At 49.5% G+C, this 24,379-nt stretch overlaps 1 protein-coding gene across 1 annotated transcript in view; it reads right to left on the reverse strand.

Annotated features, from left to right (window-relative positions):
* Positions 1 to 24,379, reverse strand: part of RNF213 (ring finger protein 213) — a 486,493-nt gene that overhangs the window by 51,253 nt on the left and 410,861 nt on the right. The window contains exons 54-59 of the mRNA XM_075344370.1: positions 23,720 to 23,814; positions 19,927 to 20,086; positions 19,591 to 19,765; positions 17,783 to 17,877; positions 8,572 to 8,829; positions 7,901 to 8,033 (exon numbers count right to left, since the gene is read on the reverse strand). Of these exons, the coding sequence (XP_075200485.1) occupies positions 7,901 to 8,033; positions 8,572 to 8,829; positions 17,783 to 17,877; positions 19,591 to 19,765; positions 19,927 to 20,086; positions 23,720 to 23,814 (916 nt within the window). The remainder of the gene's footprint in view (positions 1 to 7,900; positions 8,034 to 8,571; positions 8,830 to 17,782; positions 17,878 to 19,590; positions 19,766 to 19,926; positions 20,087 to 23,719; positions 23,815 to 24,379) is intronic.

The raw sequence follows: 24,379 nt of genomic DNA on the forward strand, positions 1-24,379 counted from the left end.
CAGCAAAAAACAATCCCGAAGGACAACAGGGCGGGTGCTGGGTCTCCCAATAAGAGCTAGAAGAAAAGGAATTTACGGTAAGTAACAAAATTCCCTTCTTCTTCAGCGCTCTATTGGGAGACCCAGACGATTGGGACGTCCAAAAGCTGTCCCTGGGTGGGTAAAGAAATACCTCATGTTAGAGCTGCAAAACAGCCCCCCCCTACGGGGATGTCACTGCCGCCTGCAGGACTCTTCTACCTAAGCTGGCATCCGCCGAAGCATAGGTATGCACCTGATAATGCTTGGTGAACGTGTGCAGACTCGACCAGGTAGCCGCCTGACACACCTGTTGAGCCGAAGCCTGGTGCCGTAATGCCCAGGACGCACCTACGGCTCTGGTTGAGTGGGCTTTTAGCCCTGAAGGAACCGGAAGCCCAGCAGAACGGTAGGCCTCTATAATTGGTTCTTTGATCCATCGAGCCAAGGTGGCTTTAGAAGCCTGCAACCCCTTGCGCGGACCGGCGACAAGGACAAAAAGTGCATCGGAACGGCGCATGGGCGCCGTGCGGGAAATGTAGATCCTGAGTGCTCTCACCAGATCTAGCAAACGCAAGTCCCTTTCATACCGGTGAACCGGATGAGGATAAAAGGAAGGCAATGATATATCCTGATTAAGATGAAACGAGGATACGACCTTAGGGAGAAACTCCGGAATGGGGCGCAGCACAACCTTGTCCTGGTGGAACACCAAGAAGGGAGCCTTGGATGACAGAGCAGCCAGCTCAGACACTCGCCGAAGCGATGTGATCGCAACAAGAAACGCCACTTTCTGTGACAGGCGAGAAAGAGAAACTTCTTTGAGAGGCTCGAAGGGCGGCTTCTGGAGAGCCACTAGTACCCTGTTCAGATCCCATGGATCCAACGGCCGCTTGTACGGGGGCACAATATGACAGACCCCCTGCAGGAACGTGCGCACCTTAGGAAGACGTGCTAGACGCTTCTGAAAAAACACGGATAGTGCCGAGACTTGCCCTTTAAGGGAGCCGAGCGACAAGCCCTTTTCCAACCCTGATTGCAGGAAAGATAGAAAAGTGGGCAATGCAAATGGCCAGGGAGACACTCCCTGAGCAGAGCACCAGGTTAAGAAAATCTTCCACGTTCTGTGGTAGATCTTAGCAGAAGTTGACTTCCTAGCTTGTCTCATTGTGGCTACCACTCCCTGGGATAATCCTGTTGACGATAGGATCCAGGACTCAATGGCCACACAGTCAGGTTCAGGGCCGCAGAATTCTGATGGAAAAACGGCCCTTGAGACAGCAGGTCTGGACGGTCTGGAAGCGACCACGGTCGGCCGACCGTGAGATGCCACAGATCCGGATACCACGATCTCCTCGGCCAGTCTGGGGCGACGAGTATGATGCGGCTGCAATCGGATCTGATCTTGCGTAGTACTCTGGGCAAGAGTGCCAGAGGCGGGAATACATATGGGAGGCGGAAGTGCGACCAATCTTGCACCAAGGCGTCTGCCGCCAGCGCTCTTTGATCTCGCGACCGCGCCATGAATGCCGGGACCTTGTTGTTGTGCCGAGACGCCATTAGGTCGACGTCCGGCACTCCCCATCGGCGACAGATTTCCTGAAACACGTCCGGGTGAAGGGACCATTCCCCTGCGTCCATGCCCTGGCGACTGAGGAAGTCTGCTTCCCAGTTTTCTACGCCCGGGATGTGAACCGCGGATATGGTGGATGCTGTGTCCTCCACCCAATTCAGAATGCGCCGGACTTCCTGAAAGGCTTGCCGGCTGCGCGTCCCTCCTTGGTGGTTGATGTATGCCACCGCTGTGGAGTTGTCCGATTGGATTCGGATCTGCTTTCCTTCCAGCCACTGTTGGAAGGCCAGTAGGGCAAGATACACTGCCCTGATTTCCAGAACATTGATCTGAAGGGTGGACTCCTGCTGAGTCCACGTCCCCTGAGCCCTGTGGTGTAGAAACACTGCTCCCCACCCCGACAGGCTCGCATCTGTCGTGACTACTGCCCAGGATGGGGGCAGGAAGGATCTTCCCTGAGACAATGAGGTGGGAAGGAGCCACCATTGCAGAGAGTCCTTGGCCGTCTGGGAAAGAGAGACTTTCCTGTCTAGGGAAGTCGTCTTCCCGTCCCATTGGCGGAGAATGTCCCATTGAAGTGGACGCAGATGGAACTGCGCAAAGGGAACTGCTTCCATGGCTGCCACCATCTTCCCTAGGAAGTGCATGAGGCGCCGTAAGGGGTGCGACTGGCCCTGAAGGAGCGATTGCACCCCTGTCTGTAGGGACCGCTGCTTGTTTAGCGGAAGCTTCACTCTCGCTGCTCGAGTATGAAACTCCATGCCAAGATACGTTAGTGACTGTGTCGGTGACAGATTTGACTTTGGAAAGTTGATGATCCATCCAAAAGTCTGGAGAGTCTCCAGCGTAGCCTGTAGACTGAGTTGGCATGCCTCTTGAGAGGGTGCCTTGACAAGTAGATCGTCTAGGTAAGGGATCACCGAGTGTCCCTGAGAGTGCAAGACTGCTACCACCGCCGCCATGACCTTGGTGAAGACCCGTGGGGCTGTCGCCAGACCAAATGGCAGAGCTACGAACTGAAAATGGTCGTCTCCTATCACAAAACGTAGAAAACGTTGATGTTCTGTAGCAATTGGCACGTGGAGATAAGCATCCTTGATGTCTATTGAGGCAAGGAAGTCTCCTTGAGACATTGAGGCAATGACAGAACGGAGGGTTTCCATCCGGAACCTCCTGGCGTGCACATGTTTGTTGAGCAGTTTTAGGTCCAGAACAGGACGGAATGAGCCGTCCTTTTTTGGCACCACAAAGAGATTGGAGTAAAACCCTCTCCCTTGTTCCTGAAACGGTACAGGAACCACTACTCCCTCCGCTCTTAGGGAGTCCACCGCCTGCCGCAGGACATCTACACGGTCTGGGTGTGGGGAGGTTCTGAAGAACCGAGCTGGAGGACGAGAACTGAACTCGATTCTGTACCCGCGCGACAAAATGTCCGTCACCCACCGGTCTTTGACCTGTGACATCCAAGTGTCGTAAAAGCGGGAGAGCCTGCCCCCGACCGGAGATGCGGAGGGAGGGGACTGGAAGTCATGAGGTAGCCGCTTTGGAAGCGGTTCCTCCATTTGCTTTCTTGGGGCGTGAATGAGCCCTCCAGGAATCTGAGTTTCTTTGCGTCCTCTGAGTCCCTTTGGACGAGGAGAATTGTGTTTTGCCCGAACCTCGAAAGGACTGAAACTTCTGCTGCCACTTTCTCTGCTGAGGTTTGCTTGATCTGGGCTGGGGTAAAGAGGAGTCTTTACCCTTGGACTGTTTAATGATGTCAGCCAATGGCTCGCCAAACAGTCTTTCTCTAGACAAAGGCAAGCTGGTTAAACATTTTTTGGAACCAGCATCTGCTTTCCAGTCCTTTAACCACAATGCCCTGCGCAAAACTACCGAATTGGCAGACGCCATTGAGGTGCGGCTGGTAGATTCTAGGACCGCATTGATAGCGTAAGACGCAAACGCGGACATCTGCGAGGTAAGGGACGCCACTTGCGGCACCGCTGGATGTAAGATAGCATCCACTTTCGCTAAACCAGCTGAAATAGCTTGTAGCGCCCATACGGCTGCGAATGCTGGAGCAAACGACGCGCCGATAGCTTCATAGACAGATTTTAACCAAAGGTCCATCTGTCTGTCATTGGCATCCCTAAGTGAAGCGCCATCCTCCACTGCAACTATGGATCTAGCTGCAAGTTTGGAAATCGGGGGATCCACCTTTGGACACTGGGTCCAGCGCTTGACCACCTCAGGGGGGAAAGGATAACGTGTATCCTTAGAACGTTTAGAGAAACGCTTTTCTGGATGAGCATCGTGTTTCTGGATTGATTCTCTGAAGTCAGAGTGATCCAACAGAGCACTTAATTTACGCTTGGGATAGAGGAAACGAAATTTCTCCTGCTCTGCCGCTGCCTCTTCTGCTGAAGGGGTTGGGGGAGAAATATCTAACAGCCTATTGATGGCTGAGATAAGATCGTTTACCATGGCGTCCCCATCCGGGGTATCCAGATTGAGAGGGGTTCCAGGATTAGACTCCTGATCACTCTCTTCAGACACATCACAGGGAGACTGATTGCGCTGAGACCCTGAGCAGTGTGATGACGTTGAGGGTCTTTCCCAGCGAGCCCGCTTGGGGTGGCTGGGGCAATCATCTGAGTCATCATACTCATCCTGAGAGGCCGGGGACCCCCTTGCAGTCTGGATTAAATCCAACTGCGGAGGGTTAGAGGACATAGACCTCGCCGTGTCCATAGACTGAGCCCCAGGCATGGATTGCAAAGTTTCCAGGATTTTTGCCATAGTCACCGACATATTAACCGCAAAAACTGCAAAGTCTGACCCTGACACCGGGGCAGGACTTACAGGCGTCTCAGCCTGGGTCACTATCTCTCCTGACTCCGGCTGGCGAAGCAGCACCGGATCTGAGCATTGCACACAATGGGGGTCTTTGGAACCTGCTGGTAGAGCAGTCCCACAAGCAGCACACACAGTGCACACAGCCCTAGCCTTGGCAGCTTTGCGTCTTGTGGATGACATGCTGCTGCTTCCTCAGAGCGATCTGGGGTATTCAGCCAGGAAGCGACCTCACAGTGCAAGAAATCAATAAATCTCTATGTCCAGTGACACAATACACTAACATACACTGAGGCACTAGAGGGGCCAGCTGAAAAGCCGCTTACCGCCCGCTAAAGAGCGGGTGTGTGGTCTTCCAAAGCCCCTCAGTCTAGGTCTCCCAGAGCCTTGCGTCCTTCTTCCAGCCAGCCATGCATGTAATGGCTGCCGGCGTCCTGAGGGAAGAAGGGGGGCGGGCCCTGGGCGTTCCTGACCAAGAGCGGGAAGCCTGCTCCCTCTGTGCCTAGTGTGAGGGCTGGAGCATGTAAATCAGGCTCCAGCCCTCCTCGCTGCCGTGAAACAGCGTCTCTCCCCTACCCTGATTGACAGGGTGGGGGCGGGAACGATCGGAGCTGCCGGCGTCCTAGGCCCAAAAGCCGGGGACTAGAGTTATAAACGCCGCCGCCGTAAAAGCGCGGTCGGCGTATCCCCGGCGCACCACAAGTCACAGCAGCGCCGCCCGGTCCAGTGAGGGTCGGCGCTGCGTTCCCAGAACACAAAGTCCCCCAGATGACTGTAGGAACACCAGCTCAGTGTACGGTCCCCGGCGCACTACAACACCCAGCCAGCCCGGAGTGTGTCTGTGCCTGCCGGGGACACAGAGTACCTGTATGATGCAGGGCCCGGTCCCTGATGGTACTCCTGCTCCGTATCCATCAGGTTCTGATGGGTCTGTGGATGGAGCCCGGCGACAGAGCTTTGAGGCCGGCAGGATCCCACTTCCACAGAACCCCCAAGGGGATGTGGAAGGAAAAACAGCATGTCAGGCTCCAGCCCTGTACCAGCAATAGGTACCTCAACCTTACAACACCATCCAGGGGTGAGAAGGGAGCATGCTGGGGACACTATATGTGTCCTCTTTTCTTCCATCCGAAATAGTCAGCAGCTACTGCTGACTAAAATCTGTGGAGCTATGCATGGAATGTCTGACCTCCTTCGCACACAAAGCTAAAACTGGAGTACCCGTGATACCACGGGGGGGTATAGCCAGAGAGGGAGGGGCCTTGCACTTTTAGTGTAGTGCTTTGTGTGGCCTCCAGAGGGCAGTAGCTATACCCCAATCGTCTGGGTCTCCCAATAGAGCGCTGAAGAAAAAACATACTCCTAAACTTCTTAGGAGAGGTAAACTGGTGTACCTCTACCAGAGAGGGTTGTTCCTCTGACTCATGTGGGTTGAGGTTCAGTACGGAGTTAATGGACGCAATCAAGTCACTAACATCCGCATCACCCTCAGACAAGTCAATGGGGTACATAGAGGCAGAGTCTGAGCCCACAGTAAGTGAATCCTCCTCGCCCTGCACCTCGGCCTGAGAATCAGAGCCGTGGGACGAGGAAGGAGAAGGGTCCGTGCGTCTCCGTTTAGGGGGACGAGGTCCTAGGACATGCTCTGAGGGCTCTGCAGACGGAGCCGCAGAGACACCCTGAGAGGGAGGCTGATGCATAGACAGCAGCGTCCGGGACAGCTGCCCCATGGAATCGGCAAACGACTTGGAAAGAGCTTGTGAAAAGGATGCTACCCAAGCCGGGGGTTCCACCGTGGCCGGAGCAGCCGGAGGGACCCCTGAGGAGGCTCCAGGCTGAGACACAACCATATTAGCACAGGCATCACAATGTGGGTATGTGCTTGGCTCTGGCAGAATGAGCTTGCACGCAGTGCATATAGCATACATGTTTGCAGCCTTGCTCCTAGTAACAGACATGCTGCTGTGGAGGAAATTCTGCAGCCAAAACACACTCCTGTAGAAAGCCTGAGAGTGTAATAAAAGTCCACAACCTGAGGTTGTGGCTTACCAGCCCTGCTCTCTGTGTGTCCTCCGGATTTCACCGCTCCCCTGTGAAGAGTCAGCCTTCCAGATAGTGCAGCTGCAGCATCCAGCGCTTCCCAGTGTAAGAAACGCTGAGAAAATGGCGCTGGGAGAAGGAGGGGGGGCGTGTATAAGCCCAGGAGCGGGAAAAACAGAGGGCAGAGAGACACAGGGAGGTAGACAGGGGAGGGGACATCTCCCTAGAGAGAAGTGCCCTCCCCTCTGCTGGCCGGGCGGTGGGCGGCGCTGTATGCAAAACATGCAGAAGAAGCCAAAAACGAAACTAGGCCCAAACTGAAGCCGGGGCCTAGATTTTAAAGTGCGGCCGACGAGCAGGCACCGTCGGCGCGGTTCTCATGGGAAATTCCCAGAACCGGCCGAAATTAACAGTAACGCTAAAGCACATACTGTCCCCCTAATAAAAGTACCCGGGACCCCTGAAAAAACGTCTCAATACTTAGCTTTGAGACGCAGGGCCATGTCCCTGAGTGGGGGTTAACGCTCCTTCCAGCAGGGACCAGACAGGGCTGTGGATGGAGACCGGTCTTCTGCAAGCAGAGAGGACCGTGATGGCTCCCACTTCAAACAGAGCCTCGACAGAGGATGCGAAGGAGCTCGGCATGTGAAGGCTCCAGCCTTATTAAAATCAACCTTAACAGCACCCCGCAGAGTGGAGCGTGAAGGGACATGCCGGGAGTCCAGACTGGACCCGCTTTTCTTCCAAATCTTTAAAAATTAAAATAAAAATGAAAAAAATATCAGGAAATGAAAGTGTGTGTGATCCTCCTGGAACACAAAGCGTTGAACTGGGTAGATTGTCATCCAGGGGGTGTATATAGCCCGGAGGGAGGAGCTACACGTTTGAGTGTAGTGCTTTGTGTGTCCTCCGGAGGCGCTAGCTATACACCCATGGTCTGGGTCTCCCATGGAAGGAACGATAAAGAAAGTTGGATTTTAAGATATCTGATCATTTCTGTGGCGTTATAGGCCACTGTTAGAAAGGTCTAGTGGTCCTTATTCCCCTTTCCTAGGGAAGAGGAGGAGTCGGGAGGAATAGTTGTTCATGCTTGATCTCTATGTGTAACATTTTTGGAATCATTAAACAGTTCCGCAGATCGGGCATCATTGGTTAAAGGGAATCTCCCACCCATGGGGAGATGGCCGACTAGTCTGGGGAATGACCGCCCGTTCAAGTGGTTAAAGGCCTAATTAACATATGAATAAAGGACTTTATAAGGTCCTTTTTTCAATATGCGTCAGGGTGTATAAAGAGCTCATTAGGCAGGGTATTTAGTAATAAATATTTAAATGCTGGTTGGTTGGGAGGGCATGGGGGACATGTCAGGTTCCCCTTAAACTGTTATTGATAGATCAGTATTAAGAAGTGCAAGTCTATCCGCATGAAACGTACCAGAGTGTATGGAGCCTATGAAGTCTTGGATGGTTTCATGCCCAACATCTCTGCAGTTCTGGAACCTTTTCACCAGCTCTTTCTGAAGACTCAGGATTTCTGGCAGGAACTTCACCATCTTTAGCTCCGCTTCCTATAAAAATACATTCATCTTTGGATTATATTCCTGTCATCATATGCTAAAGAGCCACTTATATAATAGAAGAGGTGACATAGTGATATGTAGAGGGTGGACAAATTAATACACCATGTAACAGAAGCCGTCAACTGATGAGGCCATTTTCATGGTGTTCATGACTATAATTATTACCCTTTCATACTGATGTCATTATGGTATTACATCTGTGACAGATTCTCTTGCAAGAGGTGATATTATAGTACAAGTCCATGGTGGTCTCTCCCTATATAATGTCAATGTGCCTCATTCTGTGCAGCAGCTGAGAACTGCGGCCCACGTCCTATTGAGGAGGTGATGAGCGGAGCTGCCATTCTCAGTGGCCATTACCCTGTGTTTAGCGCCACACATTTATCTCCACTCACTTTTGACATCCAGCCACCATCAATGCTGATCGGTGAAGGACGCAGAGTGCTGGACGCCCATCAATCTCCATTCAGAAACTGCAATGAACGTGAAGACGCATGATATATCTGCCATATCATCATGGACTTACCTTCTCCAAGAACTTCCATAACAGCGGCAGATCATCCTTGCCATCTTTCTGCTGAACGATATGCGTTAAATATTCTATGGAGATCCTTTCTCTGCAGCTCCAGATTTTGGAACAATGTACGTGACTGTTCCGTGGCAATTCCAGCTTTTCTCCGCTTTTCAGAGGGTCGCCGAACACGATCCTTACTATGGGGTTTGAGCTTATTCTCTCATCTTTGCTGATGTAATTGTTCATGGACACAAGCTCCTCATCCAGACTCTGCACGTAAAGAAAACAATTGGATATCACTTAATAGATATGTACAAAAATAAAGCAGCATAATCCTTGTTATTTCCATTCTCAAGGATGGATTTTCCTTATATTGTTTACTGCCCATTGCCGAGGTTATCAGACACCTTTGCACCTATCTTTTAAGCGGGCTTTACACACTGCGATCTCACTAGCGAGATCGCAAGCGATCGTACCCACCCCCGTCGGATGTGCGACACAGGCAAATCGCTGCCCGCACAACCTCGCTTACACCCGTCACACGTACTTACCTACCCTGTGATGTCGCTCTGGCCGGCGAACCGCCTCCTTTCTAAGGGGGCGGTTCGTGCGGCATCACAGCGACGTCACACGGCAGGCGTCCAATAGAAGCTGAGGGGCGGAGATGAGCGGGACGTCACATCCCGCCCACCTCCTTCCTTCCGCATAGCCAGGAACGACGAACAACATCGGTAATAAGCTGAAAACGATTTTTTGTTTAAGGACGACCTCTCCGCAGCAAACTATTTTGACCGCTTCTGCGATCGTTTAAGGTCGCTCATAAGTGTCACACACTGCGATATCGTTAATGACGCCAGATGTGCATCACAAACAATGTGACCCCGACGATAATTCATTAACACTATCGCAGCGTGTAAAAGCCCCCTTTAGGCTGCGCTCTCCAAGGCAAGGAGAGCAAGATCTTTCGATTAAGCTTTTAAGTGCTGCCCTCACGCTACACAATTTGGGTCAGCGGCACAGCCAAGCTGCTTTTCCAAATGGTTGATAAATTAGATTGTAGACTGAATGTGAGACAACCGTTTTAACACCTTACCGACATATGAAGTGCAGTTACCTAATATGGCGGCTCCTCCCTGACTTTGATGCAGACTCAAAAAACGGAGCCCGCATTTTTGCCGGCAGATGATAGCTTTGTTATTCAGCCATCATCTGCCTCTAACAGCAGCACATGAAGCAGAGCGCCGTTTAAGTCTATTAACTTGCTAAGTGCCGCTATCAATCTGTGACAGCAGCATTTACAGCGCATGCCCCCAGGGGAAATCACCGTTCTAACCGCAGATTAGAAAAGGTGCGCCAAGGGGTTTCCACGACAGCTGGGGGCTTGCTGCGTCTGTCATGGCGGTATTGCTGTGAAAGTCATCCAGTGTGTTCATAAGAGACCAGGAAGTTTTCCATTTACAGCAATACTGTGATATTGCTGCATACAGCACAAGTAAACAGACAATCAGAGCTTAAAGACCACCAAGAGGACTAGCAAATACAATAAAAAGTAAAAAATAAATGTTTTTTAAAAAAACGAATAGAATAAAAAAATTAACAGTTTCAATCACCCTCTTTTTTTCCTCCATTAAAGGGAACCTATCACCAGTTTTTCAGCCTATAAGCTGCAGCCACCACCACCGGGTTTTTATATACAGCATTTTAACATGCTGTATATAAGAGCCCAGACCACTGTGTAGAACATAAAAAACACTTTATAATACTCACCTAACGCTCGCTCGGATATGGATTTGGGTCAGATGGGCGTCTCCGTTCTCCGGTGTCGGCGCCGCCTCTTTCTGCCATCTTTGTCGTCCTTCTTCTGTCGCTGAGGTGCATGACGCATCCTACATCATCCACACTCGCCGGCATAGAGGTCCTGCGCAGGCGCACTCTGATCTGCCCTGAGCAGGGCAGATCAAGATAGTAGTGCGCCTGCACAGGACCGGCGAGTGTGTATGACGTAGGATGCGTCATACACACAAGCTTCAGAAGGAGGACGATGATGGCCAAAAGAGGAGGTGCCGGCACCGGACAACGGAGACGCCCATATGGCTTAAGTCCACTGTAGCGCGAACGTTAGGTGAGTATTATCAAGTGTTTTTTTATGTTCTACACGGCGACCTGGGCTCTTATATACAGTATGTTAGAATGCTGTATATAAGAGCCAACTGGTGGTGGCCTCAGCTTACAGGCTGAAAAACTGGTGACAGGTTCCCTTTAATTTAAGATAAGAAAAAAAAAAACAACATGTGGTTTTGCTATGTTTGTAAAAGTCCGATATATCCAAATGAAGGGAATTTTGTTTACTTACCGTAAATTCCTTTTCTTCTAGCTCCTATTGGGAGACCCAGACAATTGGGTGTATAGCTTCTGCCTCCGGAGGCCACACAAAGTATTACACTTAAAAGTGTAAACCCCTCCCCTCTGCCTATACACCCCCCCGTGCATCACGGGCTCCTCAGTTTTGGTGCAAAAGCAGGAAGGAGGAAACTTATAAATTGGTCTAAGGTAAATTCAATCCGAAGGATGTTCGGAGAACTGAAACCATGAACCCAGAACAATTCAACATGAACAACATGTGTACACAAAAGAACAACAGCCCGAAGGGAACAGGGGCGGGTGCTGGGTCTCCCAATAGGAGCTAGAAGAAAAGGAATTTACGGTAAGTAAACAAAATTCCCTTCTTCTTTGTCGCTCCATTGGGAGACCCAGACAATTGGGACGTCCAAAAGCAGTCCCTGGGTGGGTAAAAGAATACCTCGGTAATAGAGCCGTAAAACGGCCCCTTCCTACAGGTGGGCAACCGCCGCCTGAAGGACTCGCCTACCTAGGCTAGCATCTGCCGAAGCGTAGGTATGCACATGATAGTGTTTCGTGAAAGTGTGCAGACTCGACCAGGTAGCCGCCTGACACACCTGCTGAGCCGTAGCCTGGTGTCGCAATGCCCAGGACGCACCCACGGCTCTGGTAGAATGGGCTTTCAGCCCTGAAGGAACCTGAAGCCCAGAAGAACGGTAGGCTTCAAGAATTGGTTCCTTGATCCACCGAGCCAAGGTTGACTTGGAAGCCTGCGACCCTTTACGCTGGCCAGCGACAAGGACAAAGAGCGCATCCGAGCGGCGCAGGGGCGCCGTACGAGAAATGTAGAGTCTAAGTGCTCTCACAAGATCTAACAAGTGCAAATCCTTTTCACATTGGTGAACTGGATGAGGGCAAAAAGAAGGTAAGGAGATATCCTGATTGAGATGAAAAGGGGATACCACCTTAGGGAGAAATTCCGGAACCGGACGCAGAACCACCTTGTCCTGGTGAAACACCAGGAAGGGGGCTTTGCATGACAATGCAGCTAGCTCAGACACTCTCCGAAGTGATGTGACTGCCACTAGGAAGACCACCTTCTGCGAAAGGCGTGAGAGAGAAATATCTCTCATTGGCTCGAAAGGTGGTTTCTGAAGAGCCGTTAGCACCCTGTTCAGATCCCAGGGTTCTAGCGGACGCTTGTAAGGAGGGACTATGTGGCAAACTCCCTGCAGGAACGTGCGGACCTGCGGAAGCCTGGCTAGACGCTTTTGAAAAAACACAGAGAGCGCCGAGACTTGTCCCTTAATAGAGCCGAGAGACAAACCCTTTTCCATTCCGGATTGAAGGAAGGACAGAAAAGTGGGCAAGGCAAATGGCCAGGGAGTAAAACCCTGATCAGAGCACCAGGATAAGAAGATCCTCCACGTCCTGTGGTAGATCTTGGCGGACGTTGGTTTCCTGGCCTGTCTCATAGTGGCAATGACCTCTTGAGATAACCCTGAAGACGCTAGGATCCAGGACTCAATGGCCACACAGTCAGGTTGAGGGCCGCAGAATTCAGATGGAAAAATGGCCCTTGAGACAGTAAGTCTGGACGGTCTGGTAGTGCCCACGGTTGACCCACCGTGAGATGCCACAGATCCGGATACCACGACCTCCTTGGCCAGTCTGGGGCGATGAGGATGGCGCGGCGGCAGTCGGACCTGATCTTGCGTAATACTCTGGGCAGTAGTGCCAGAGGAGGGAATACATACGGCAGCCGAAACTGCGACCAATCCTGAACTAATGCGTCTGCCGCCAGCGCTCTGTGATCTTGAGACCGTGCCATGAATGCCGGGACCTTGTTGTTGTGCCGGGACTCCATTAGGTCGACGTCCGGCTTCCCCCAGCGGCAACAGATCTCTTGAAACACGTCCGGGTGAAGAGACCATTCCCCTGCGTCCATGCCCTGGCGACTGAGAAAGTCTGCTTCCCAGTTTTCTACACCCGGGATGTGAACTGCGGAGATGGTGGAGGCTGTGGCTTCCACCCACAGCAGAATCCGCCGAACTTCCTGGAAGGCTTGCCGACTGCGTGTGCCGCCTTGGTGGTTGATGTATGCCACCGCCGTGGCGTTGTCCGACTGAATTCGGATCTGCCTGCCTTCCAGCCACGGCTGGAACGCCTTTAGGGCTAGATACACTGCCCTTATCTCCAGAACATTGATCTGAAGGGAGGACTCTGGCTGAGTCCAGGTACCCTGAGCCCTGTGGTGGAGGAAGACCGCTCCCCACCCTGACAGACTCGCGTCCGTCGTGACCACAGCCCAGGATGGGGGTAGGAATGATTTCCCCTTCGACAAAGAAGTGGGAAGAAGCCACCACTGAAGGGAGGCCTTGGCTGCCCGTGAAAGGGAGACGTTCCTGTCGAGGGACGTCGACTTCCTGTCCCATTTGCGGAGAATGTCCCATTGAAGTGGACGCAGATGAAACTGCGCAAATGGAACTGCCTCCATTGCTGCCACCATCTTCCCTAGGAAGTGCATGAGGCGCCTCAAGGGGTGTGACTGGGTCCGAAGGAGAGAGTGCACCCCTGTCTGCAGCGAACGCTGTTTGTCCAGCGGAAGCTTCACTATCGCTGAGAGAGTATGAAACTCCATCCCGAGATATGTCAGCGATTGGGTCGGTGTCAATTTTGACTTTGGGAAATTGATGATCCACCCGAATCTCTGGAGAGTCTCCAGAGCAATGTTCAGGCTGTGTTGGCATGCCACCCGAGAGGGGGCCTTGACAAGGAGATCGTCTAAGTAAGGGATCACCGAGTGTCCCTGAGAGTGTAGGACTGCTACCACTGTTGCCATGACCTTGGTGAAGACCCGTGGGGCTGTCGCCAGGCCGAAAGGCAGCGCCACGAACTGAAGGTGTTCGTCCCCGATGGCGAAACGCAGGAAGCGCTGATGCTCTGGTGCAATCGGTACGTGGAGATAAGCATCCCTGATGTCGATTGATGCTAGGAAGTCTCCTTGGGACATCGAGGCGATGACGGAGCGGAGAGATTCCATCCGGAACCGCCTGGTTTTCACGTGTTTGTTGAGCAGTTTGAGGTCGAGAACGGGACGGAAAGATCCGTCCTTTTTCGGCACCACAAACAAGTTGGAGTAAAAACCGTGACCCAATTGCTGAAGGGGAACAGGGATCACCACTCCTTCTGCCTTCAGAGTGCTCACCGCCTGAAGAAGAGCGTCGGCTCGCTCGGGGGGCGGAGATGTTCTGAAGAAACGAGTCGGAGGACGAGAGCGGAACTCTATCCTGTAACCGTGAGACAGAATGTCTCTCACCCATCGGTCTTGGACATGTGGCAACCAGGCGTCGCAAAAGCGGGAGAGCCTGCCACCGACCGAGGATGCGGTTTGGGGAGGCCGAAAGTCATGAGGAGGCCGCTTTGGGAGCGGTTCCTCCGGCGGTCTTTTTAGGACGTGACTTAGACCGCCATGAATCAGAGTTCCTCTGACCCTTCTGTGGCCTGTTGGACGATGAGAATTGAGACCTGGCTGAGGGCCGAAAGGACCGAAATCTCGATTGTACCTTCCGTTGTTGAGGTCTGTTTGGTTTGGACTGGGGTAAGGACGAGTCCTTTCCCTTGGATTGTTTAATGATTTCATCCAATTGCTCGCCAAACAGGCGTTCGCCAGAAAATGGCAAACCGGTTAAGAACTTTTTGGAAGCAGAGTCTGCCTTCCATTCACGTAGCCACATGGCCCTGCGGACTGCCACCGAATTGGCGGATGCTACCGCCGTACAGCTCGCAGAGTCCAGGACAGCATTCATGGTGTAGGACGCAAACGCCGACGCCTGAGAGGTTAAGGACACAACCTGCGGAGTAGAGGCACGTGTGACTGCATTAATCTCAGACTGACAAGCTGAGATAGCTTGGAGCGCCCACACTGCCGCGAATGCCGGAGCAAAGGACGCGCCGATAGCTTCATAGATGGATTTCATCAGGAGCTCTATCTGCCTGTCAGTGGCATCCTTCAGTGATGCACCGTCTGCCACTGCAACTATGGATCTAGCCGCCAGTCTAGAGACTGGAGGATCCACCTTGGGACACTGAGCCCAACCCTTGACAACGTCAGGGGGGAAGGGATAACGTGTGTCATTAAGGCGCTTAGTAAAGCGCTTATCTGGAAAAGCTCGGTGTTTCTGGACTGTATCTCTGAAGTCGGAGTGATCAAGAAACGCACTCCGTGTACGTTTGGGAAACCTAAAATGGAATTTCTCCTGCTGAGAAGCTGACTCCTCAATCTGAGGAGTTGGGGGAGAAAGATCCAACACCTGATTGATGGACGCTATAAGGTCGTTTACTATGGCGTCCCCTTCAGGTGTATCAAGGTTGAGAGCGGCGTCAGAATCAGAGCCCTGATCTGCCACCTCCGCTTCATCCTCCAGAGAGTCCTCATGCTGAGACCCTGAACACTGTGATGAAGTCGAGAGAAGCTCCCGGCGAGCCCGCTTAGCCGGTCTGGGACTGCGGTCTGTGTCAGAGTCCTCACCGTGGGACCTATGAGTTGCCCCAGGAGCACTTTGCTGCGCCGACCGAGGGGGGACTGAGGGCAATGATTCAACAGTGCCCGGGGCCTGTGTTACAGGTCTGGACTGCAAAGCTTCCAGTATCTTAGCAGACCATCTATCCATAGACTCAGAAAGTTTGTCAGCGAATACTGCAAACTCTGTCCCTGTCACCTGGACAGTGGCAGCAGGTGGTTCCACCTGGGCCGAGGGTCCCACCAGTGGCAGAGGCTCCGGCTGAGTGAGTGTCACAGGGGCCGAGCATTGCACACAATGAGGGTAGGTGGAACCTGCAGGTAGCATAGCCGCACATGAGGTACAGGTTGCAAAGTAAGCCTGTGCCTTGGCACCCTTGCTTTTTGCGGACGACATGCTGTTGTCTCCTCTTAGAGCAATCAGAGAGGGTATATAGCCAAAGCACTAGTGCGGCCGTACAGAGTAAATGTATACAATATAAGCATATAAATATACACTTCGGCACCCAGTGGGGCAAGCACCTAGTAACAGGTGCTGCTTACCGACCGCCCTCAGCGTTTGTGTGACCACCAGATTCCCTGCCTGTGCCTCCCAGAGCTGTGGAGCTCGTCTCTGAAGTTCTCCAGCGTCAGAAGTGCTGATAGGAATGGCTGCCAGCGTTCTGAGAGGAGGAGGGAGTCGTGGGCGTGCCTTAGAAAGTGCGGGAATCTGGTGCCCCACGGTGCTCAGTGAGGGGGGAGGAGGATACAAAGTATGCTCCAGCCCTCAGCGCTGACGTCCAGTGCAGCGTCCCGCCCTTACCCCTGACTGGCAGGCCCGGGGGCGGGAATATGCGGTACTAGGCCGCAAAAGCCGGGGACTAAAGTTATAAGCGCGGCCGGCAAACAAGCGCGGTGAGCGCGGTAGTCCCGACGCACCAACACAACCAGCAGCTGCTGCAGCGTCCATTAGACAGGCGCTGTATGCGCCGTCCCCAAGGGGACACAGAGTACCTCAGAGGAGCAGGGCCTGTCCCTGACGATACCCGGTCTCCTGTCCAGCAGATTCCCTCAGGGGCTGCGGAGGGAGCACGGTCCCAGTGCCTGGTGACCGATTAGGATCCCACTTCACCCAGAGCCCCTAAGGGATGGGGAAGGAAAACAGCATGTGGCTCCAGCCTTTGTACCCGCAATGGGTACCTCAACCTTAACAACACCGCCGACCAGAGTGGGGTGAGAAGGGAGCATGCCGGGGGCCCTGTTATGGGCCCTCTTTTCTTCCATCCGATATAGTCAGCAGCTGCTGCTGACCAAATTGTGGAGCTTGCGTGCATGTGTGCCTCCTTCAACACAAAGCATAAAAACTGAGGAGCCCGTGATGCACGGGGGGGTGTATAGGCAGAGGGGAGGGGTTTACACTTTTAAGTGTAATACTTTGTGTGGCCTCCGGAGGCAGAAGCTATACACCCAATTGTCTGGGTCTCCCAATGGAGCGACAAAGAAATTAAAATTAACCTAAGCAGTAAGCAGAAAAAAAAAAACAAAAAACACCAGAAATGCTGTTTTTTTTTTCCGGCCATCGCAAGAGAGCAAAAAAGAAATAAAAAAAAAAATGCAATAAAAAGGCAATCACAAATGTCACATACATAACTAAATGGTATCAATAAAAAGATCAGCTCAGGGTACAAAAAAAAACAAAAAAAAAAAAAAAAACAAGCCCGACACCATCCCATCACCCCAAAATTTAAAATATTACAACTCTCAGAAAATGGCATCACAAGCAAATGTTATTTTTTAATTTACAGTATGTATAAATTTCTGAGGTTTTTTTAACAACTGAAAATAAAACAAAAAAGTAAATTGTAGAATGTGCTTTTTTTTGCACTATTCCACCTCCAGCACAGTGAACCAGACGCTACCTGACAGTGACCCAGCCGCTGGAAAGCGAGGTGCTGCATGATGGAGGTAAGTATGAGCACCCCGATCACTGCAGCACTTGTTCTGCATTGAGGATGCAGTGCCAAAGCCATGGTACTGTATCCTCAATGCAGAATGCCTGCACCATATCCGCACGACATTCCGCTGTATATCCGCAGCATTGAAACAGAGAAAGTTCTGTTGCGGATTTCTGGGAGCACCTGCGGAATGTCTTGCGGATATATCCGCAGGACAATGTCCCCGTGGGCACATAGCCTAAAGGTTTAGGTGAAAAACGTGCACAGAGGCACAAAAAAAAATAAAAATATGCCATTTTTGAATTTGCAATAAATTCATCAAACATCATATATATGAATTTATTGAGCTTTGCGAAAAATCTGCCAGTGCAACAAGAGAAGACAAAACAAAAAACACAAATGATAAATAGCGGCCATAGAGTTTTACCCTCATCACTGGAGCGATAACAACGGATGCAAAGTGTTTCTCCCAGCCGTTTCTTGAGTCTTTTGTTGACCAAGTTTCATCAAAGTGCACCGGCCCTGAGGGTATAAAATAGATACAGATGAATATTTATCATTAGAGTAAAATGCAGGTAATCACAAGGCAAGGGAGAAGGTGCAAATTGTGCCACATTCATTACAATGGCCTGACATACTTGGCACAACTTATGAATGTCAGACTTTTCCTCTATTAACATTTTTCTCCCTTATGCGACCTCATAGCTGCAATACATGTATACCAAAATGTTGCACCAGAATGTTTTCTGGCTTACTTTAACTGTATTTATTTTAGACAATATTCAAAACTATTCGCTTAGTCTCAAGTACAGTACTCAATATTTCATGTAGCTTTGGGTCTCTGGGATGACATACTATGTGAGGACATATATTGCATGAGGACATATCATACCGTGCGAGGACATATAATGTGTGAGGGGGCTTGGTGGGAATTTCATACTGCGTGACGACATACACTGCGTGGGGACATATACTGTGTGAGGGGCTTGGTGGGGATATACTGTGTGTGGGGGTTTTCTGGGAACATTCTACTGTGAGGGGCTTTCTGGGGACATCAAACTGTGTGAGGGGCTTTCTGGAGACAGCATACTGTGTGAGCAGCTTTGTGTGGACATCCTACTGTGTGAGGGGCTATGTAGGAATATCATACTGCATGGAGGGCATTCTGGAGACATCATACAGTGTGGGGACATCATACTGTGTGAGAGGCTGTGTGTGGAAGCACTACTGTGCAAAGGGGCTGTGTGGGGACATCAATGTGCATGGAGGGCTGTGTGGGGATATAATACTATGTAGGGGGGGCTGTGTGAGCATTCTATTTTTTAGGGGGAATGTGTGGGGATGTCATACTGCGTAGCAGGCATTGTGGGGGGCTATGTGGAGAAATCATACTTTGTGGGATCATCATACAGTGTGGGGGGCTTTGTTGAGACATACTGCATAATTGGCTGTTTGGGGGCATCATACTGTATAGTGGGATCCTTTTGTGGACATTATACTGTGCGGGGGGGCTGTGTGGAGACATACTGTAGGAAAACATCATGTAGTGTGGTGGGCTTTCTGGGGACATAAAACTATGTGTGGTCAACATCATACTGTGCAAGGTGGTTTGTGGTAACATCGTAATGTGTGGGGACATCATAATATATTGGGAGCTGTGTGGGGAAAATATACTGTATACATGAGCTTTGTGGGGGCGCTGTGGTGATATACTGTGTGAGGGGACATTATACTGTGTGAGAGGGTTTGCGGGGACATCATGGTATGTAGACCAGCTACAGGGAACCTGTTTCATCAGTCATGCTGCCAAACACTCTAAACTCAAGAGTCTTTCTGCTCAAACATGTTGTTTTAGCCAGATACGGGACTTATTAGATAAAAATATAGTTGAAAGCTCAGCCCCAGGGACCAGGTGACTAGTCCAAAAGTTGTGTCCCTGCCAGCCTCTCTCTGCCCACTCAGGTGTGGGTAAGGGAAAAAGCTCGTCAGGTTAGAGGAACAGGCGGTGAGACGCCAGCAGGGACAGACCTCTTCAACTCATTATCTTAGGCATCTTGTACCCAGCCGGACATTCAACTATGTTTTTTTTTCTCAAAAGCTGAAGGGTTTTCAAAGTAATACAACATGTTTGTAGTGGAGATGCCAGTCTCTGATTAATGCTACCTATGGTTTTCTTTATGGGACAGGTTCCCTTTAAAAAGAAGAACTGTATCAGAATTCAAAAGATTGACTTACATTGTCCTCGCTGATCGGGATTCAGCATTTGACGAAGTACAAGATGTACAATGGTGGTGGTGTCATCGGCACTTTTTCCAAGAGTGTTCTTCAGATATTCTAGATCTTTTTCTATGTGACGCACAAGGAAACTTCTAACATCGGGTACATGTGGCTTCACGATCTGTGTCACACTCTGATAGAGGAGAGAACAGCGGATGCGACTTGTAAGGTCAGAGGAACCAACTTGTAAGGTCAGCAGAAGATAGACTTCCAGCTGTTCTGATGACAGTCCACCATGTACAGCTTTCTCTGCTCTATCCTCACTATTGTGATTAGCTCAATTCTGATCATTACCTGTAATTCCACTTCTGATCCCAGGAGCATTGACAGATGTGTCAGCAGCCTCAGTACAATAAATGCCGGAGTGGACAGATCTCGGTCCGGAGCTATAGCTGTTCCTTGTCGTTCTGGAAGCCCCAAGACGTGTCCTGTCTGTGTCCGATCCTCGTTCTGCCTATAAGCATATAGGGAAATGTCAAAAATAAACATTTCTCCAAATATTTTATTACTTACTGCACCATTTTTCAAGCATACAATATGCAGACAAAATATATAGCCACATGTAAAGTAAACCAGTCACAATTTCTAGTGAAGCTTTACCGGAAAACACAGCTCACAAAAATGTGTAAGACCCAAACTTCATGCAAAATGCCAACTTTTTATAATTGGTACTTCACGGAGTTTTTGATATCTCCAAGAATTGTAGGTTTTATGAACTTTCCCTTTCTTAATTCCTGCAGGTTAGAAAGAGCGGATACCTACTCACCCATATCCGGTCATCTCCTCCTCTCTGGCTCGTGGTCAAAACACAAGGTTTACTTAAAAGTGTGCCTACATGTTCCTAAGTGCAGATCTGTGAGGGTCAGGGCCTTGATATCCCACTGTTCGCCCTAAGGGTAAGTTCACACAGTGCGTTTTTCGCGGCGTTTTTCGCCTCAAAACTGCATGACTTTGCTTTCCCAGCAAAGTCTGAGTTTTCATTTTTGCTGTTCGCACACAACTTTTTTTTTAAGCTGTGTTTTTGAGCTTAAAAACCAAAAAACAAAAAAAATGGACATGTCAATTCTTTCCTGCGTTTTTTTTGCGTTTCCCCCCCCCCATGCAATGCATTGGAAAAACGCAGAAAAACGCAGAGATCAAAAACGCAGCAAAATGCAGCCAAAAACGCACCAAATCGCAGCAAAAACGCATGCGTTTTTTTGTCGTGTTTTTTGTCCTGAAGTGCTCACAAGAGAAAGTAGAAGCTTCCGGCTCCTGCATATGTTGGTGCACAGAGCAATGTATGGTCTTATACTGTATATTATATTGTTGTGCCCACATTCTGCTCTGTGCACTTAATCATGCAGGCGCTGAAAGCTTCCATCTCTCAAAGTGAGCACTTCAGGAGAGTGTTTTAAGCGATCAGTGGGGGTCTCAGGACCCCCATAGATTAAATGACCTGCCAAAGACATACACTAAAAATTGTAAAGTGTAGGCCCAATTTTAAAAAAAAAAAAAAAAAAGGTTATAAAAAAAATTACTTACTATTTAAATAAGGATATTATGTTAATTTTGGTTTTCGGTTTTCCATATTACTAATTTTTTTCCACACTGACCACTAATCCCAATATTAGACGTTTTGTACGGAATACTTTTCAGTCCATGGTTGAGTTCAGAGTTCGAATGCTGAATAAAGTTTGTTGAAAGGCTGCAGCGCAACCAATCAACAAGCGTTTATCTTAGGAAAATGCCTAGACGCTGCTGGGAACAAAGTAAATAAAACAAAAGATAATTATGTGGGGCTCCCCCTTATTTTTGATAACCAGCCAAGGTAAGGGTACCTTCACACTTAGCGATGCAGCAGCGATCCGACCAGCGATCTGACCTGGTCAGGATCGCTGCTGCATCGCTACATGGTCGCTGGTGAGCTGTCAAACAGGCAGATCTCACCAGCGACCACTGAACAGCCCCCAGCCAGCAGCGACGTGCAAGCGACGCTGCGCTTGCACGGAGCTGCCGACTGGAAGCTGCGGAGACTGGTAACTAAGGTAAACATCGGGTATGGTTACCCGATGTTTACATTAGTTACCAGCGCTGTGTGCAGAGAGCAGGGAGCCGCGCACACTGAGCGCTGGCTCCTTGCTCTCCTAGCTGCTGTACACATCGGGTTAATTAACCCGATGTGTAATGCAGCTACATGTGCAGAGAGCAGGGAGCCGCGCACACTGCTTAGCGCTGGCTCCTTGCTCTCCTAGCTGCTGTACACATCGGGTTAATTAACCCGATGTGTACAGCAGCTACATGTGCAGAGAGCCGGAGCCGGCAGCACAGGCAGCGTGAGAGCTGCGGAGGCTGGTAACTAAGGTAAATATCGGGTAACCACCTTGGTTACCCGATGTTTATCTTGGTTACAAGCTTACCTCAGCTGTCAGACGCCGGCTCCTGCTCCCTGCTCGCTTCATTTGTCGCTCTCTCGCTGTCACACACAGCGATCTGTGTGTCACAGCGGGAGAGCGGCTTTGAAGAAAACGAACCAGGGCTGTGTGTAACGAGCAGCGATCTCGCAGCAGGGGCCAGATCGCTGCTCAGTGTCACACACAGCGAGATCGCTAATGAGGTCACTGCTGCGTCACAAAAAGCGTGACTCAGCAGCGATCTCGGCAGCGAGCTCGCTGTGTGTGAAGCACCCCTAAAGCAGACAGCGGAGGGCTGGTGTTATCAAGCTGGGAAGGTCCATGATTATTTAGTCCTTGCCTTACAGAACGACATTTTACTATCCTCTCTGAATCCAGCCCCTCGTGGTCACCTCTGACCATGCAGACAATCAATGGTTTCAGCAGTCCGCTGACTTATGGATGGGATCAGCAGAGACCACTAGAGGCACAGCACTGGAGAAGCAGTAATTATGAAAGAATTTACTTTCCAGCCATCTCTTCCCTATAGCTGCATTATAAATTTAAAAAAAAATTAAGACAACAGAGGAAAACTCCTTAAGGCCCTGTGCGCACACTGTGTTTTTTGCCGCGTTTTTGGGTGCAGCTTGTTGTCCTAAACTGCATGCAGTCCTTCCCCAGCAAAGTCTATGAGATTTCAGAAAGACTGCACACGTTGCTTTTTTTTTGGCCTGCAGTTTTGGTGGCAGAAAAAAGAAGCATGATGTCACTTTTTTTTTCTTTTTTCTGCGTTTTGCCATTGACAATGTTAAAAAAAACAAAACAAAAAAAACCCAAAAAAACAGGGGCAAAAACGAAAGCAAAAACGCGGTAAAAATGCATGCGTATTTTGGGTACGTTTTTACGGCCAGAGGTGCGTTTTTCTGCCAGAGGGTGCATTTTTCACTGGAGAAACAAATCTGCAGTGTGCGCACAAAGCCTAATGCAGCAAAATTATGTTGAAGATAAGAATTGAGTAATCTGAAATACTTAATTCAGCCATTTCACAGACGCAATTATGTAGTTTAGTTGATGTAGTCCAACATATATATTTATGAACACACATCTATATTATATATATATATATATATATATATATATATATATATATATATATATATATATATATATATATATATATATATATATATATATATATATATATATATATATATATATATATATATATATATATTCATTCAATGATTTCCTTAATACAATATATTAGTATATGTAACTTTATAGATGGCTCCTGCTTTTCCTGGACAAGACCCAAGAAGGCGGCAGACAAGGGAGGATTCTCAAGGTATGGACTGGCCAACCCAGCAGATTGCAAATTCCTATACGTCCTGAGTCCAGCCTGCGATACTTGATTGGACTATATTTTGTCTACACCCTTTACTCCCCTAGAACTATAAAGGCTTTGTGAAAAATAAAACGAGCAGAATTCTTTTGGCGCTCGTCATGGAAGATCCAGAGTCAGTTATTTCTTTCTCGTGTGCACACGTGACATTATAATCTGGAAACGGAAGTCAAACCTTAAGAGATCCTTTGTAGTCTCCCCTTACCAATTACAGAGACATTCTTAAATACTGTAGAAACATTTACAAATCTGCTAGGTTTTGGTTATTGTGATCTTAGTATTTCTAATCTCAAAAAGTGAAATAGACGCATACTGAATCATCTGGAATCCATGCTGAGGTATATGATTTTGTCCTCCAACATCAGCTCCACAGTCTAAACATCGACCCATCTGCATCGGCTGACCGCACTGAAAAAAATGACAGTAAATATGAAAATATTCAGAATCACATCAACTGAATAAGCAATCCTGTATTGTAAGATTTCCTGACATGTTGATGTAGTAAATACTAAGTACTTTCCTTAAAATATTTTTTTTCTTGAAAATAAGTACACATACTTTACTGGACTGAGGTTTTATAAAAGCTTTATGGCTCTATACAGACCCTGAGCAAGACCGTACAGGCTCCAAAGGGTAGGCCTCATGCATGTAAAGAGGACCTTTCATGAATTTTTTTATAATATATAATGAAGGGAATTTTGTTTACTTACCGTAAATTCCTTTTCTTCTAGCTCCTATTGGGAGACCCAGACAATTGGGTGTATAGCTTCTGCCTCCGGAGGCCACACAAAGTATTACACTTTAAAAAGTGTAACCCCTCCCCTCTGCCTATACACCCTCCCGTGGATCACGGGCTCCTCAGTTTTGGTGCAAAAGCAGGAAGGAGGAAACTTATAAATTGGTCTAGGGTAAATGCAATCCAAAGGATGTTCGGAGAACTGAAGACCATAAACCAAAAGAACAATTCAACATG

The sequence above is a fragment of the Anomaloglossus baeobatrachus genome, chromosome 4, assembly GCF_048569485.1.
Source record: "Anomaloglossus baeobatrachus isolate aAnoBae1 chromosome 4, aAnoBae1.hap1, whole genome shotgun sequence".
Taxonomy (NCBI): Eukaryota; Metazoa; Chordata; class Amphibia; order Anura; family Aromobatidae; genus Anomaloglossus; species Anomaloglossus baeobatrachus.